General features: G+C 43.9%; 2 protein-coding genes across 9 annotated transcripts; one reads left to right on the top strand and one right to left on the bottom strand.

Annotated features, from left to right (window-relative positions):
• Positions 1–200: 200 nt before the first annotated feature.
• On the bottom strand, positions 201–2,367 carry gpx1b (glutathione peroxidase 1b). The gene is made up of 2 exons (XM_040203399.2): positions 1,726–2,367; positions 201–875 (listed from the first exon to the last, which is right to left on the bottom strand). Exons 1-2 carry the CDS (start codon positions 1,948–1,950, stop codon positions 525–527), a joined length of 576 nt encoding a protein of 191 aa, XP_040059333.1. The 5' UTR covers positions 1,951–2,367; the 3' UTR covers positions 201–524.
• Positions 2,362–15,015, top strand: fancd2 (FA complementation group D2). 8 transcript variants are annotated; one of them, XM_078092075.1, is made up of 44 exons: positions 2,362–2,681; positions 3,480–3,540; positions 3,692–3,826; positions 3,917–3,984; positions 4,081–4,187; positions 4,273–4,333; positions 4,478–4,530; positions 4,629–4,707; positions 4,891–5,012; positions 5,107–5,194; positions 5,295–5,399; positions 5,504–5,604; positions 5,742–5,853; positions 5,965–6,000; positions 6,148–6,294; positions 6,398–6,532; positions 6,620–6,751; positions 6,866–6,973; positions 7,085–7,194; positions 7,293–7,347; positions 7,989–8,108; positions 8,253–8,326; positions 8,416–8,550; positions 8,696–8,796; positions 8,927–9,042; positions 9,120–9,228; positions 9,317–9,415; positions 9,517–9,611; positions 9,696–9,839; positions 10,135–10,251; positions 10,478–10,606; positions 10,695–10,813; positions 10,920–11,030; positions 11,246–11,376; positions 11,454–11,553; positions 12,056–12,178; positions 12,350–12,443; positions 12,632–12,703; positions 12,906–12,944; positions 13,036–13,110; positions 13,747–13,821; positions 13,992–14,138; positions 14,214–14,315; positions 14,792–15,015. In XM_078092075.1, the coding sequence occupies exons 2-44, from the start codon at positions 3,480–3,482 to the stop codon at positions 14,876–14,878; spliced, it is 4,329 nt and encodes a 1,442-aa protein (XP_077948201.1). In that variant the 5' UTR covers positions 2,362–2,681; the 3' UTR covers positions 14,879–15,015. The 8 variants fall into 8 exon arrangements, with proteins under 8 accessions (XP_077948201.1, XP_040059316.2, XP_077948203.1 ...); XM_040203382.2 differs by having other exon boundaries at positions 4,888–5,012; XM_078092077.1 differs by lacking the exon at positions 2,362–2,681 and adding an exon at positions 2,909–3,141 and having other exon boundaries at positions 4,888–5,012; positions 9,702–9,839.
• Positions 15,016–15,824: the final 809 nt, after the last annotated feature.

Below are 15,824 nucleotides of genomic sequence, written 5' to 3'. Positions count from 1 at the left end.
GCACTGTTACTGCAAAACCAGGCGCTCGATTGGTCACTTTACCTGCCATAACTTGTAATAGGTTACACAATCTATCACCACATCAAGTTTTATAATTCACACTAAATCGGTCCTTTTTATAGAGTTTGACCTAAAGATCTATCTTAAAAAAAAAAAGTATATATATTTTTATACCATGATTTCACTAAGAGGCAGTTGGGAAAGGTTTTGAAAAACATTTATTGGTCCTCTTTACACAAAAGACCGCTGTGCTTTGCATAGACACAATGCAGCCGATAAACATTCAGGCGTTTACGCTTCATCAGACAGCCCCCTCACAACGGACGTGGTTTCGGAGGATGTCGTCATGCTGTAAACGAACAGAACACGGCCGTCGTGTCTAGCAGAGCACTGGCGGTCTGGTAAAAGGGTTGTACGCCCGCCGCAGAAGCTTCGGTGGGAACCCAACGATCCCCAGAGGGGGGCGTTGATGCGCCGACCAGCCGGTGCAAGCGGGGGCACAACATTCGGGAGGGTGGGGCCCTCTAGGTCGCCTGGCTGAGGAGCTTCTTGATGTCCCCCTCGATGTCGCTGGTGAGGAACCTCCGGCTGTAGCGCTTGAATGGAACTCCATCCGACCCGATGAGGAACTTCTCAAAGTTCCAGGACACGTCGTTCCTGCACACCGGGCTCCAGAGGATGAGTTTGGGGTCGTTCATCAGGGCGCCGGGCTCGTCGCTGGGGTACGGCAGCTTCCCCTTCAGGAACACAAACAGGGGGTGGGCATCTTTCCCGTTCACATCCACTTTCTCCAAGAGCTGAAACTTCGGCTCAAAGCCATTTCCAGGACGGACGTACTTCAGGGACAGGAGAATTTCCTCGTTCTTGCAGTTCTCCTGAATGGGTTAGTCAGAAACGGTGTGGTCATGTTACAGTTCGGGAAGCAGGAAGTTCCAGGGGACACTGAGAAGTGTCCTTGAGAAAGTATTAACATGGCATTACGTCTCCATGGACAGGTATTAATTAGTTTTATGAGGGAACTGCAAACAAAAGGTTTGTGGTTCAAGTTGAATGGAAAACTGTCATAGCAGTCAAACCCAATTTAAATTCCACTTAATCAGTTACTCACTTACTCAATGGTATAAAATAAGTCAAATTGAATGGCTAATAAACCATGGATCATTTCCAGATCAGCTCTTATCTCAATCAGTCATTCATTCATTTTTGGTTGTCTTATCTGGTTCTCTTAATCTGCCATTGTTCTTGGACAGAGAGAACCCTTCCCCTCTAAACTGTCGTCACTTCTTATAATTTCCGTAACTGCCTGTTAATGACTTACTAGGGTTTGTTAATACTTAGTTAATAAATTACATATTGATTATTCTATATGCATAATAAATTGTCCTGTTTCCTAAATATTTAATGCTGAAATTTAATCTCAAAGGAACTAAATTCCTCATTAGCGAAATGTGTCCTCAAATTTAGAGGTTCAATTATAAATATAACAACTTTAATTACAATCTTTAGCAGATCTAATGGGACTAGCAAACGAATTTGGACATATAAAGCCGAAAGTCTAAACCAGGATTACAACTCCATCTGAGTAAATAGCCAATAAATATAAATAAAAGTTGACAACAAACACGCGTTTGTATCATTTTTTCAACATATTAAACGCAGGTACGTTTGTTTCCGAGGAAATAGGCCTATAGCACGCAAAAGTGAATAAAACCTTCACTTCCTCACCTGATGGCCGAACTGGTTGCAGGGCACGCCCAGGATCACGAGCCCCTTGCCGGCGTACCGCTCGTGGAGCTCGTTCATCTGGGTGTAATCCCTGGAGGTCGTACCTCAGAGGGACGCCACATTCTCGATGAGGACAACTTTGCCCTGCAGTGAGGAGAAATTAAAGGTTTCTCCCGTCAATAGTTTGGCCGATAGGTCGTAAAACTTCGCAGCCATTCTCGCCATGCTTGATAGCTGCTCCTTTTGTTGAGTCACAATGATCGCTTTATTTCGGTGCCACTATACTTTCTTGAGCAAGCCTTCAAATAGAGTCAAAGATCTTGTGTTTAGCTCGCAAGATGGTTCCCCACCATCAGCCTAAAGGTCGGGTCACGAACTTCCCCCCACACATTGTCACGTCTGAATCAGCTTTATTCCCCATGTGTGCTTATGCATACATGTAATTAACATGTGTTCTCTATTACAAAACACAGTACATACAAAAACAAGGAATATACAAAATATATTGTTATTGAATATAGAAATTCAAGATGAAAAAACAATAGAATGAGGAATTGACTGCGCTGTAGGAAACTCAAGTCAAGCGATGAAGGAGGCAGTTTGCAGTGAAAGCTCTTGATGTAGAGCACACTCTTTGATAACGTTGCGCAGGTACCGCGCTTTGGAGTTTTGCGTGTTTCTTCAGACGGCGCATCCGATCTCATTGGATGTGAGAAATACCCCAAATACGTTAAGTAGTCACGGGTCACTTAAATCCTTTAAGTAGTCACGGGTCATTATCTCGACAGATTTCTCACCCGCCCATCAACGGACAACAGGACTATCTAAAACATGCAGCCTAATGCTCAAACATTAGAGACCGTACACAATATGTTGTGCCCTTAGTAGTATTGAACAACGGACCACTTTTAAAAGCACAACATATACTCCAGTCAACAGACTAAGTTATAAAGAAGGTAACGTTATGTTCGCAATATATAGTCACTTTTTTAGACAATATAAGTGAAGGCGCATGATATACAGCACACTCGTTGACAGCGTTGCGCAGGTACCGCGCTTTGGGGTTTCGCATGTTTCTTTAGACGGCGCATCCCGATAAAAGTAGTCACGGGTCATTATCTCGACAGATTTCTCACTCCGCCCATCAACGGACAACAGGACTATGTAAAACATGCAGCCTACTGCTCAAACATTAGAGACCGTACACAATATGTTGTGGCCCTAGTAGCATTGAACAACGGACCACTTTTTCAAAGCACAACATATACTTCAGTCAACAGACTAAGTTATAAAGTAACTAAAGTTACTTTCGCAATAAATAGTCGTTTTTTTAGACAGTATAATATCTTCATAGCCGTTGCCCTCTTTTCGCAAACTCCATGAAAATGGTCATGGAGGTTAGATGATCCCTAACTGGTTTGTGACGCACACAACGCATTTGGCGCGGAAGTTTGTTTTGTAACGTGTGTGTCTTTGGCTGTACGTGTATAATCTTCGCCTGGGTTATCCTATTTCTACCAAACGTACGTCTCGCGGCACGCAACATAACTTAACTAGCGTTAGTTGTGTTTTACTGCATTAGCTATTAGCGTAGCCACATCATAATGGTTGCTATGTAACGTCAACTGTCACGTCTCCCCAAGTGACGCTCACTTCTTATAACGACACCGTAGCTTGTTGTTAACTGTTGATGCTAGCCTGGTGTAACGTTGACGTTAGCTGTTGAAAACCTGTTGTCCTTCATGTTTCATTAGATGATGCGTAAAAAGCGGCGCAATTCTGCGGGTAAAGGAGATGGAGCCACATCGACCAGTAGTAAGTGTTGTATAACATCTCAACAGTGTAAGACCGACCTATGTGTTCCCCAGTGAAGGCAGTAAAGATATCTAAATTCACTCTTGCCTTTCCTTATTTACAATGCATCCTACTCCCTTTACATACAAGGTTTATTTTGCTCTCTCCATAGAGGCAAAGAAGAGTCGCACCACTGCTCCCAAGCCAAAGGAGCCAGCTCCAGAGGAAACCAATGAAAGTGTATTTGGTGTCTTTCTTCGGGAGGCAGGTGTCACCTTGAAACAAGCTGGAACATCCAATGAGATCGGTAAAACACACTCATTCCAACGTCAAAAACACACAGAGCCACCAAATGGGATGAGTTTGACCACTTCTTGTTCTTATCTTTTCCCTCCAGCTGTCGATCAAATCGTTTTCCAAAAAAGGTTGCTGAAACAACTTCAGAAGAGTCCCAGGTTCCCAGGGGTAAGTAAAAAACAACAACAACGTTGCACCATCTCTACACAAGGTCGCGGTATTCAACGTGAGGCTGTTGTGTTTCACGGACACTTCTTTGCTCAGATTGTGCAGGAATTCACTGCTGGGCTGGAGTCTCATATTGAGGACCCTGAGCGGTTTAGGAACTGCCTTCTTCCATGTGTCCCACAATTGTCTGATGGAGACTCCGGGTGAGTCTCATGTGGTAATGGAGGCCACTCGGGCAGACACACATGTGGTGTTTGACCTACTGACGTGTTTTGTTCTGTGTTGCAGTAACGTCAGCTCTTTTCAGGAAAGTTTGCTACGCATGCTGTTGGGGATTGAGATGCTGCAGGTCAGATTATTTTTACCAAGAATCACCCCTTCACGAAGGATCTCACGCAGAAAAAACTAAAGTTGAAATTTTTCTCCCTGTCAGGCATTTACAGTAAATGTGAATTGCGCATGTGCACATAATCTACTTTTCATTTTCATGCAGACCGTGATCATCAACACTTTGCTCGAGAAGCTCCCTGAATTTATGTTTGACGGGTCCGTATTTTGTTTCTTAGAGCATTTGAACCATTTCACAGTCTCGGTTTTGCCGCTGTGTTATTTAGCTAAATGTGACCTTGTTCTGTCCCTCACAGTGCTGGAGATGGAGGACTCAACATTCCTCACACAATTATCAACCAGTTTAAATGGCTGGACCGAGTTGTGGACAGCAAGGTAGTCATTTATTTGATGATAGGTTGCATATGAGAGGCGGTCACAGCCATTAAAATGTTAATACCCGTGCTTTTATCCAGCAGACCTGCAATCATGCGTTTCTTCTTCACACCAGTAATCAGTATCAGTCTAGAAGGGCATGTCTTCATTTCAGCCCTTTTTGTGGCCTGTTATTTGCAGCAGTTGGCAGCGAAGCTCATGGAGCTGGTGTCAGTAGCACCAGTGGAGGTTCAGCGTGACATCATCAGCAGTTTGCCAGAGATACTGGAAGACTCCCAGCACAATGACATCGCTAAAGAGCTCAAGTATGTGCAGTACATCTCCACCACAGGTCGGCGCCTCTTGGGCCGTATGTGTCGTTTCAGTCATTAATCCTACTGGCTGTCCTGTTCTCTGCAGCTCTTTACTCCAGGAGAACACTCAGTTGACTGTGCCCATCCTGGATGCCCTCTCTAGTTTGAACCTTAGTTCCTCATTACTTACTGAGGTAATAGTCGCACACAGATTCTATTACATAGATTTTTTGTGAATATTACAGGCCAAGGGAACGTCACTGGGTTGTGATCGGTCACTGTCTGCCCTCTCAGGTCCGTGGAGCCGTCATGGTCACCTTGGGAGCTGTGCAACTGGAGGACCTACCTGTGGTGATCAAGTTCATCCTACATTCTGTCTCAGCCTCTGATGCATATGAGGTCAGAGCTCAGTGACATGTCGACATCGTTCTGCATAAGATAGAGATAGTAATTGTGATGTATTATTTTTAAATCAGGAATGTGCCGTGTGTTTTTCGTGGTAGGTGGTGTGTAATCTTCGTAAAAAGCTGGAGTTGGAGCAGTGTGTTCTCCCCCTGGTGCTGCAGGCCTCTCAGAGCCTCATGAAGAGCAAAGGATCAACAGCGTAAGACGTCACAGATTTAAAATCCCTCGTAACCTTTTATATAATGCTTGGTCAGGAACTCGTTTTGAAGTAGGCCAGCAGGTTCTTGATACAATTGCATTCCTGAATTTGATCTAATAAGTCCGGTCTTGGAGCAGGTCCGCTGCCACGCCGTCAGCTGGCAGCAGCCAAGACAGCGTTACATTGGTACTGGACGGCATCAAGTCAGCGGTGCGATTCCAGAAAACAATATCCGAGGCTTGGCTCAAGGTCTGAAAATGAACCATTATTTTATTTTCCCTTGCTTTAATTGATTTCTACGTACTGATATTTTTGCTCTCTTCAATGTTAGCGCCGCTAACTGCACTTGTTTTTTATTAGGCGATAGAGTCCGTGGACAAAGAGGAGGACCACAAGGTGAGCACAATACGCCGCATTCACACTAACTGTCATCTTCAAATCCGACACATGTGAAATCAAGGACCTGTAGGAGAACTGTTGTTTCACATCTCACATTTACGGGGATTTGAATCCGTCTGTCTGATATTTGCTGCGCCGTGTCAGGTGTTGGATCTGCTGGTGCTGTTCATCCTCCACTCCACCAACGCCAACCAGAGTCGACGGGGGGCAGAGAGGGTGCTGAAGGTGAAAGTGAGGAGTGGATTCATCCAGGAGGTTCTACTCCAGAGGACCTTCAGGGACTATGCTCAGGTGGGTCGGTCTGCTGACGTAAAGTGCATTTTATTGACAGAAGTTTTGTGTCATTCTTTGTTATTTGAGCGATGGGTTGTATTGATCAATGGTGACTCTCTAGGTCATGCGGGGGTATTTCCCCTCCATCCTGGCTCTGGCTCAGAGCTTGTTGCGCTCCCCTGACCCTTGTGTGGTGCCTTTTGGGGGACACATGTACCGGCACTCATTCACTGCGTTCGACTCGTACTGCCAACAGGTGGGTTTGAGATTCTTTTTTTTTTCTCTTCTCTTTTATGTATTTTTGCAGCCGAGTCATTGTATTTCCACCGTGCATGTTGTGCAGGAGGTTGTCGGCTCCCTGGTAACCCACGTGTGCAGTGGTGTGGGCGGGGAGGTGGACATGGCCCTCGAGCTGCTCTGCGGCCTTGTGACAGAAAAACACTCCGAAATGGCCCTTTATGCAGTTTTTGTCAAGGTATGGTGATCCACATATCTGCCCTTACTATTTGCGAAACAAACCATAAAAACCAAAGGTTTATTATTATTGAGTTTGGTCAGTTTTTGTAACTGAGAACTCTATTGGATTCAGGGAATCTTAGATTACATGGACAACCTCACACCCCAGCAGATCCGTAGACTCTTCCACCTCCTGAGCAGCCTGGCCTTTGGGCATCAGCAGCAGGGATCTCACATCCAGGTAAACATTCAAAGGACGACTCCCGTCTTTTAAGTTCAAACCCATCTTTGTCTTTTTCTCGACATCATCTCACCTGCTGACCGAGCTCTCCGACTCTGTTTCACCCCTCAGGACGACATGCACATTGTGATCCGCAAACAGCTCTCCAGCACGGCGCTGAAGTACAAGCGCATCGGCATCATTGGTGCTGTCAGGATTGTAGGAAGCATGGGGGCCGCCAGGTAAGAGGTGTTACTCACAAGCAGTATACATGCTTAGAGTCAGTATTTCACGTCTTCATTCGGTCACAATCATACCCTCTGCCTCCACAACCTCCCAGGCTGAAAGGGAAGGAGTCAAAGAATGTGTCGTTACCGCAGGAGACACTCAGACAGGTACGTATTATGGATTAAAACAATCGGAAAGAACAATGTGTATTTTGCACAAACGTTACTGTTTTTGAATTTCACTATCCCTTTAATTCTAGCTTGGCTAAGCCAGACCTTTCCCCACACCTTCTTTTAGCAAGGAAGGTTGAAGCCATCATAATCCAGCAGAGCGGCGGAAAATCATCTGTGTTGTTTGTATTTGATTAAATCCATGAGAGTTGTCTTAGCTGGCGCTGAGGTCAGGATGCAGCAACAGTGCCATTGCAAAATAGATAACTGAGGGGAGGAGAATAACTGGCCAATAACTATCGTGTACCCACATGCTTCTTCCTGTGATTCATACTACTTTCTGTATTGTGGCTTACAGTTATGGTTAACTAGTGAATAATGACGTACAAATAGATATCAGTAACCTGTTATGTTCCTCAATTCTAGATATAGTGTTTAATTGTATATAAGGTTAGATCATATAAAAAAATATATATCTGTCAGCTTTCTTCAGCATATCAGTGAAAGGCCTATAACTATTTAGCATGCAATTTGGTTTTATAAGTTGACAAGACTTAGTTCACATTTGGGTTTATCAGTTTGCCATCGGCATCACATTATTTTAGAAAGCTGTGCAATCGCGTTATTGCTCGTTGCAGGTGACAGCCCTGTTAGAGCTGGTCAAGTCCAGCATCGAAAGCTCACCTGAGGCTGCAGCTCTTTACTACGACGAACTGGCCAACCTGATGCTGAACTCCACCCTGGACCTGCAGGTGCAGGTCGGTCTCAAACAAACATGTCCCTGTCTTTATCACTCCTCTTATCTCTTCATGTTCAATGTCTATGATATGCATCCAAACATAAGACACAACTAGCACAAGGCAGCTTTCAGCATTTTGGTTGTGTAATGGTCCAACCAATAGGAGAACATCGGAAAGTGTGTCATAGATGAGTTCCAGGTTGACTTTGTTGCGGATCTCGGACCAGAAATGTCGGGGTAAGTGATGGGCAGCTGGCAGCAAAGGAAATGACTTCTTTTAAGAATCTTATTACTTCTGTTATTAATCCCTCCTCTGTGTATCCCAGTTCCTTTCCTCTTACGCCGCGGGTGATGTACGACCTGGAGGATCAGGGGAACATTGCCATCAACTTGCTGCCACTACTGGCCAATGATATTAAGGCCAAAGGAGAGCAGCAGAGTCAAAGCACAAAGGCCCACAAGTCAGTCACCTCCCTCTCCCCACTTCTCACTGGTTCTGATGACTGTATTTCACTCGCTGTCTGTTTATTTTGCAATACGTTCCAAACATTTGTGTAACCAGCAGGATGTTTCATATTGTTTCCTTCCTGTATGTTGTGGGGACAGGCGAGTGTCTCCTCTCAGTCTGTGTCCGTTTTTCCGCCTCCTGAGACTCTGTGAGCACAGATTGCACCAGGGAGACCTGGATGAGATTGACGGCCTTCTGGGTGAGGAAGTGGAAGTTACACCATTCTCCTGAAATCCAGTCTGGTCTCATTTCTATGGCTAGTAAACAATGTGTGTGTGTGTGTGTGTGTGTGTGTGTGTGTGTGTGTGTTTACGTTTGCTGGAACAAAGGCTGCCCGCTGATCCTGACGGACATGGACGTGATGGAGAAAATGGAGAGCCTGTCAAAAGCCGAGAGAGAATTCTTCTGTACGTTGCTGTTTTACACCATCAACTGGTTCAGAGAGGTAACTGCATGTGTGGGATTTTTACGATGCGATTTCTTAAAAGTTGGTTAGACGTTACTAAAACCGCCCTGCGATAGGTCGTCAATGCCTTCTGTGAACAGAAGGAAACCGAGATGAAGATGAAAGTGATGACCCGTTTGCAGAACATCACTTACCTCCAGACAGTGCTGGAGAGGGCTTTGGCAGGTGACTTTCCGATCCATCAATGCTGAGCATCTAAAGATCTCCTCACGTGCGTGTTGAAAAATAGCACTTTTTCTTACGTGTGTTTCAGTAACACCTGGCTATGTTCCACCTGTCGCCAACTTTGATGGAGAAAGCACAGTTGGGGTTTCACTTAGTGCTGCTGCTCCTGTGAATAAGGCAAAGAAAGGTAACAAAAGATAGTTTGCTCCATGATAGATGGAACCCAATCAGCTCGATGAAGGAATAAATGCCCACATATGTCTCTAACTCACATATGTGGTGTTTTAGATGGCGCAGGAAAGAAAAGGAAGGCCCCCGGCAAGATTTCCTCAGAGATCGCCTCTCAGCTTGACGAGACAACTGAAGCAGACAAAACTCAGCAGGTGAACTTTTACTTCACGTATGAATCTCTTTTTTACATTTTTTATTGGAACTTTGCTTAAAGGGGTATTCTGCTTGTGCTAAAGGAGCAGCCGGAGAAGGAGATCCGCCAAGGCGTCAGCCTGGCGTCCTACAGGCCGTATTTCAGGGAGCTGGACATGGAGGTGCTTAATGTGCTGCAGTGTGGCCTGCTGTCGTGCTCACTGCTTGACTCTGAGCTCCACACCAAGGTAAGAACGGGAATGAGTAGCTTGGTATTGGCTTTCTTGACAAAATGATTTGGTTTTGTATTTTCCTTTTTCTTTTTGGAATTAATAAGTTTAAAAAACAAAATATTGACCCTATTTTCCATTGTTTTCGTGTCCAGACCGTGTTGAGACTTCCAGCTCAAATCCATTTTTTGATGTTTGAATTTTAGTGCAATTAATTTCCATCCAGTTTTAATCTACTACACAAATGTAATCCTCACATACATCAATACACAGGTTGTTGTTATGCATCTCTATTTATTCTCATGTGGATGAGGTGCGGGAGGAGGTTCTGCTGGGTCCTGCTGAGCTGGTGTTCCTGCTGGAGGACATGCATCGCAAACTGGAGTTCAGTCTCACAGCTGCCCCCGCCAAGAGAACTCCTTTCTTCAAGGTGCAGAACAAACCTACAGGCCTACAGTGATGAGATCAGAGAACTTATGAAAAACATCTGTTATGATTTCATCATTTCTTAGTTTTTTTATTTCAGGTAAATAAAATGAAGGCCTGATGAAAGTATATTTTCTGCAGAGACGCTTTGAGTGATATTTTGTTAACTGTATAAAACTAATATGCATGCTTATATGACCCCAACCTCAATGACATATTGTCTTGTGCAGGGAAGGACCGATAAGAGCCTGGGCTTCTCCCATCTGCAACAGAGGAGCTCCAATGATATTGCTGCCTACTGTGTCCAGCTGCTGCCGGCGCTCTGCTCACACCTGGAGAACTGCCACAACCACTTTCAGGTGCAAAGAAAGCTGTAGATATGAGTGAAGCTTTCTTCCATTTCTTTTAAAATAACTTATGCCTCGTTTCTCCCCCCCCCCCCCCCAGACACTGCTGTCTGAGAACAACGGCGTTGTGGACGGACCTGCCACGGATGTTCAGGAGTACAATCTAATGTCATCAAGCTACCAGCTGCTTCTGCAGGTCCTGAACACCACTTTGAGCTGGTGAGGGGGACCAGCACCACAAACCTTTAACGTTTTCTTTGGAAAAGCTGTTTGCCTTTGAAAGAGTTTCTGTTAAATCAATCTTTGACTTTTGTGTATTTGTCAGGTCTGGATTCAACCAGCCAGGACAGCGGAGCTTACTGAAGAAGGCCCTGGGAGTTCTGGCTGTACGACTAAAAGAGGAAAGCGCCAAGTTGACCTTGCCGCAGCTTGTTAAGTGAGTGATCGAGGTTAAGAGCTTCAGATGAACTACTTCATAGGATCCATGTTTTTCCTTTTTAATCTATTAATCACATTCAATTTGCTTTGGTGGCCTCTCGTATCTTTTCTGCTCAGAGTCCTGATCTGATCTAATAAAGTCAAATGGTTTTATCTGTGTTTTAAAAATAAATAGTTCAAATGTATCTTTAACCACTTTTTATCTCTGTATAGACACAGCTTCAAGTACCTGGTGAACTTCCGCAGCACAATGCCAAGTCTCAGCGCGGCCCTGTGTCTCTCCCAGCTTCTGTCCACTGTGTCGGAGAAAGGAGGCGACCCTGCTGCCTTCAGAGAGCAGACGGGTCAGTCTGACATGTTGCCTCAATTCAATCAACTATCAACTGGACTGTGATGATAAATGCCTCATTTTTCCTCCAAGCTTCCCTAGCAAAGCAATTCCTCAGCCAAGACTGGGTGACAGCCAGAGGAGAGAAGGAGCGAGGGAACAAATTCAATGAAGCCCTTCACACTCTCCTGAGGTGCGTCTGCTTTTCAGAAAGTAACAACAAACGTATTTAATTAAGGTCAAAATATCCTAATAATTACAGTATAGATTGTGGTCTAGCTTTTGTGAATTATTCACACTATATCAATTGTTAATTCATTCATAATTCATAAAAAGATTGACTGCTTTGTATCAGGAGCATCATCTATATAGAACCTCTGGAAAAAAACATTTATCTATTTTAAAGAAGCCCATTGCTCTTTTATAAATTCCCTCCCTACTGTACAGTTTAATTAAACACATTAGCGTCAGCTCACAGATGGCACACAAAACGTTTAGTGTACTTGTTATCACACAATAAACGAATGAAGGTGGTATTTCGTTCCGCATTTCAGAAAACACATCACATAATGTAAAAGCTATAAAGTGCACGGTTTCTAATCAACACCTTTGGTTATCCTATGAGGTATTCTTATGTGTGAACGCGCATCTAAGTGTTCTGGTTATGATGCCTTTGTCCTTTCTCTTCTCTGCAGAATTTACCTGGAGCATGTCGATGATGTGCTGAAGGCAGTGGAGGAAATAGCTGGAGTGGGAATCCCTGAGCTCCTTGATGCATCCAAAGAGGAGAGCTCTACGTCATGGCCCACTCTCAACAGGTGAGTCGCCATCGTTCCACTGCGCTTAGTTCCAAAGTAGCAGAATGCAATTCCGGTGCATGGTGTGCTCATGTTATCTAGCACTGCCTGACTGTGATAACAATACATTGATACTAATCACACTCAAGAGAGTCCACACTGTTAATGTTCATGTTGGAAATGATTCGTCAGGTCAACATTCCTGGTGTTCTACAAAGTGTTGATGGCCGAGCTGGAAAAGGCCATCAGGAAGATTCCTGCTGGCAATGTCAGTGACAACACAGAGGTAAGCCGTGCTCTCTGGTATTGAGAATACCTAAGAACTCAATGTAGCAAGAGACACACAACCCTGCTACACATCTACCAAAGAGGAGCAGAGACCTTTTGTATGTAGTGGATTGTTGTGCATAACCAGCTAGATGTTATCTTCTGAGTTTTGGAACAACTGAACATGTGACCCGCGTTCTCCTTCAGGCTCAGAGTGAGAAGCTGCTGACGTGGAATCTGGCTGTCAGAGATTTTCATGTCCTGGTCAACTTAGTGAAGGTCTGTTAGCATCGTCCTCTGATAGCTGTGAATGTCTTTTCAACTGATTTATGACATTTAACCTCATCTATTCCCACCATTCAGCAATTTACTGGGTGATATTTGGATTGTGTTTTGGTAACTTATACGGCGGGTTGAATTTCATCACTTTTATCCCATATGTATTTGTTAGTCTCTAACAAATGTGCTCATCTGCTCACAGGTGTTTGATTCCAGGCCGGTGCTCAATGTGTGCCTGAAGGTGAGTTGACTGTGTGTACTGAAACATATTTCTTATCCTGGTGAAACTACTTTAACTCCGTATTAACTCTCTATTATGTTGTTATTTGTAGTATGGTCGCCTTTTCCTGGAGTCTTTCCTGAAGTTGGGGATGCCGCTACTAGACAACAGTTTCAAAAGGCACATGGTACGCATTAGATCTTGTCACCTAATCCAGCTTCTAAATGTGGTATTAAAATAGTACACATGACCTAAATATTGACCAGGTTCCTTATTTGATTTAAACAAAAGTTAGTTACTATAATAGACCAATAATTACCTACTAATCAATTTTGTAGTTCATCCCAGACCAAGCTACAGTACCAGTCAGAAGTTTGGACACACCTTCTCATTGAATTGAATGAGAAGGTGTGTCCACACTTTTGGACATACCTTGATTTAAGTATTCATGCATATTTTACTTTTTTGCTTCGCTATGTTATTCAGACATGAACTATATAGCATGGCTAAGCGCACAACACGACAATGCTGTTCAAATCAAAAACAACCAGTGCGATGAGTGAGGAGCCAGCGGGCAGCCGGCTAGTAAAAGGTGTTTGAAAAAGTATGAGTCACCGCGAGAAGTGGCTGAGTATGCAGCCATGACTGGGCACCCGAAGTATTGAGGAGTTTGCTTCGGCAGAATGCAAGATTAGACGTGGACGGACTCGCACATTCACTCACAAGGCCACATAAACTCTCCCCGGGCTTCCGTCTGGTATGGATAATGAAGTCTTGGCGAAGGAATTTGAGTGACTCTGTGTGATGCTTTTCCTTTTGTAAGGAGGATGTGCAGAGCCTGCTAAAAACCTTCCAGCTCAGCACCCGGCAGCTCCATCACATGTGTGGACATTCTAAGGTAGCCACAGTTAACACACTTTCTCTCTAGTTTATTTCTCTGCTTTTTTTTGGAGAAATCTCTCTGCATGTACTGCGGCCAAATCGTCCGAAAAGTCCGGTGAATTTAGAAAAGTTTGGACCTCTGGTGTTCCTCGCTGAGTTGCCTCGTCATAATCTGTCGGCCCTCAGATTCTCCAGGATACAAGCCTGACCAATCACGTACCGGCCTTAAAGAAGAGCCTCGAGCTGTTTGTCTACAGAGTGAAGGCCATGCTGATGCTCAACAACTGTCAGGAGGCATTTTGGATTGGCAACCTGAAGAATCGCAACCTGAAGGTACAACATTAGATGGTAAGTGTATCTGTACATATTTGTGTGCTTACAGTAATGCACACATGATCTATGCTGCAGGGTGAAGAGATTCTATCTCAGCGGTCAGAAGGAAGTGATGAGGATGAAGATGAAGATGAGGAGCCACGTTCCCCGCTGCCTCAGGACCTGTCAGAGGTTGAGGTAACTGTCATTTTCAGGCACTGTGTTCACATATGATGCAGGAACAGGATTGGATGAAAGGTTTAAAGGTTTTCTATTTGACGGACACATGACGGAGAATTTACTCCAAGCAGACCAAGAATGAATTCAACCAACTTATCAAAAATGATGAAACTCTGAAAAGAACAACAGATCCGGGCAAATACAATTGACAATCTGTTCTTCCTGATTATACTGACCTGTATGAACTCTAAAGAGTGGGGAGGAGTGTGGACTAAAACATTTCATTTCAAGGGTGGATAACATGGATAAGATACACTGGGAGCTTTGTAGCACACTAGTGATTAGTGGTTGACATAGTTAACACGTCTGATCTGGTCTCAGTTCCAAGAACCTGTGTTATGTAGTTTGTCCGTAATGCGTCCTACTTTATGCAAGCTAGTTCACAGCTTTAATTGAGCATGTTTGCCAAATGTTTCCTATGTGCTTTTCCTCAGGCCGCGGAGACGGACTCTGAGGAAAGTAAGACAGTCAACAGAGAGGAAGGTGTGGACGAAGATGATGTCACAGATGACTCTGATTAACCAAACAATAAAGTCCTAGGTTTCGAAGTGTCTTTTTAAAGGTAACCTTTTCTAAATATAAATATTATTGTATCTTTAACGAAATGTGCTGAATGCTTTATTCTATCTATCAAAATAAAAAAACCCCACTTATGTTAGATTGTTTCAGTCTGATTTGTCATTTAGTATAAATAGAAAAACCCTGACTTTTTCAGGCTTTCTCCCTCTATGCCCGTTGTATCCGGAGATTTTCCTTGCTTAGCACTTGGTGATTAAAACGCATCGCATGATCTAATTGGGCCGAGCTGAACTAATAAACACATTTTAATGGAAAATAACTTGGACTCGGCCCAACTCAGGTCCTGGTCCAAAGTCCACCAGTGAGGCCCTCTACTGCAGGGATACTCTGTTCGCTGTACCTGAAGGGCACTTTTGTAAACTGACAGGAGGACGGGCCCAGTTAATAAACATATAACAGACATACAGGGCTTAGCCTAAAACCCTTGGCATTTCCTAATGCATTAAACTAGCTATATTAGGCTATTTTGAGAATGCTATTTACATTCAAAGTATCAAAAATACAATTTCATTGAAAATATGAAAGTAGCGGCGGGACACACTATCGATGCTCTGCTGCATTAACCTGTGATAAGCCGGTTGTTGTGTGTCGATTAACTTGTTTGGGCAGTTTTCTGCCTACAGGGTTTGAACAAATCCATGCAAGCAAAGATGCGTTGGGAAATATCCTAACTAGTTATTAGATGACTCAATAAATGGTGTAGTCCTGATTCTGTCCGAAACTGGATTATAAAACATGTTATAGGTTTAGAAATATTTCCCTGCACCCTGAGCTTTCACTGGATTCTGCGCAAACTCCTTTAAATTAATACATTTAAATAATACATTTCCATAGTCTATAGTTCCATAATTTCCATAGTTTGAGGAACTTTACAGAAGCAGGACTTTG

Source organism: Gasterosteus aculeatus, chromosome 17, assembly GCF_964276395.1.
Source record: "Gasterosteus aculeatus chromosome 17, fGasAcu3.hap1.1, whole genome shotgun sequence".
Classification (NCBI taxonomy): domain Eukaryota; kingdom Metazoa; phylum Chordata; class Actinopteri; order Perciformes; family Gasterosteidae; genus Gasterosteus; species Gasterosteus aculeatus.
This window is presented reverse-complemented; position numbering and strand designations above follow the sequence as displayed.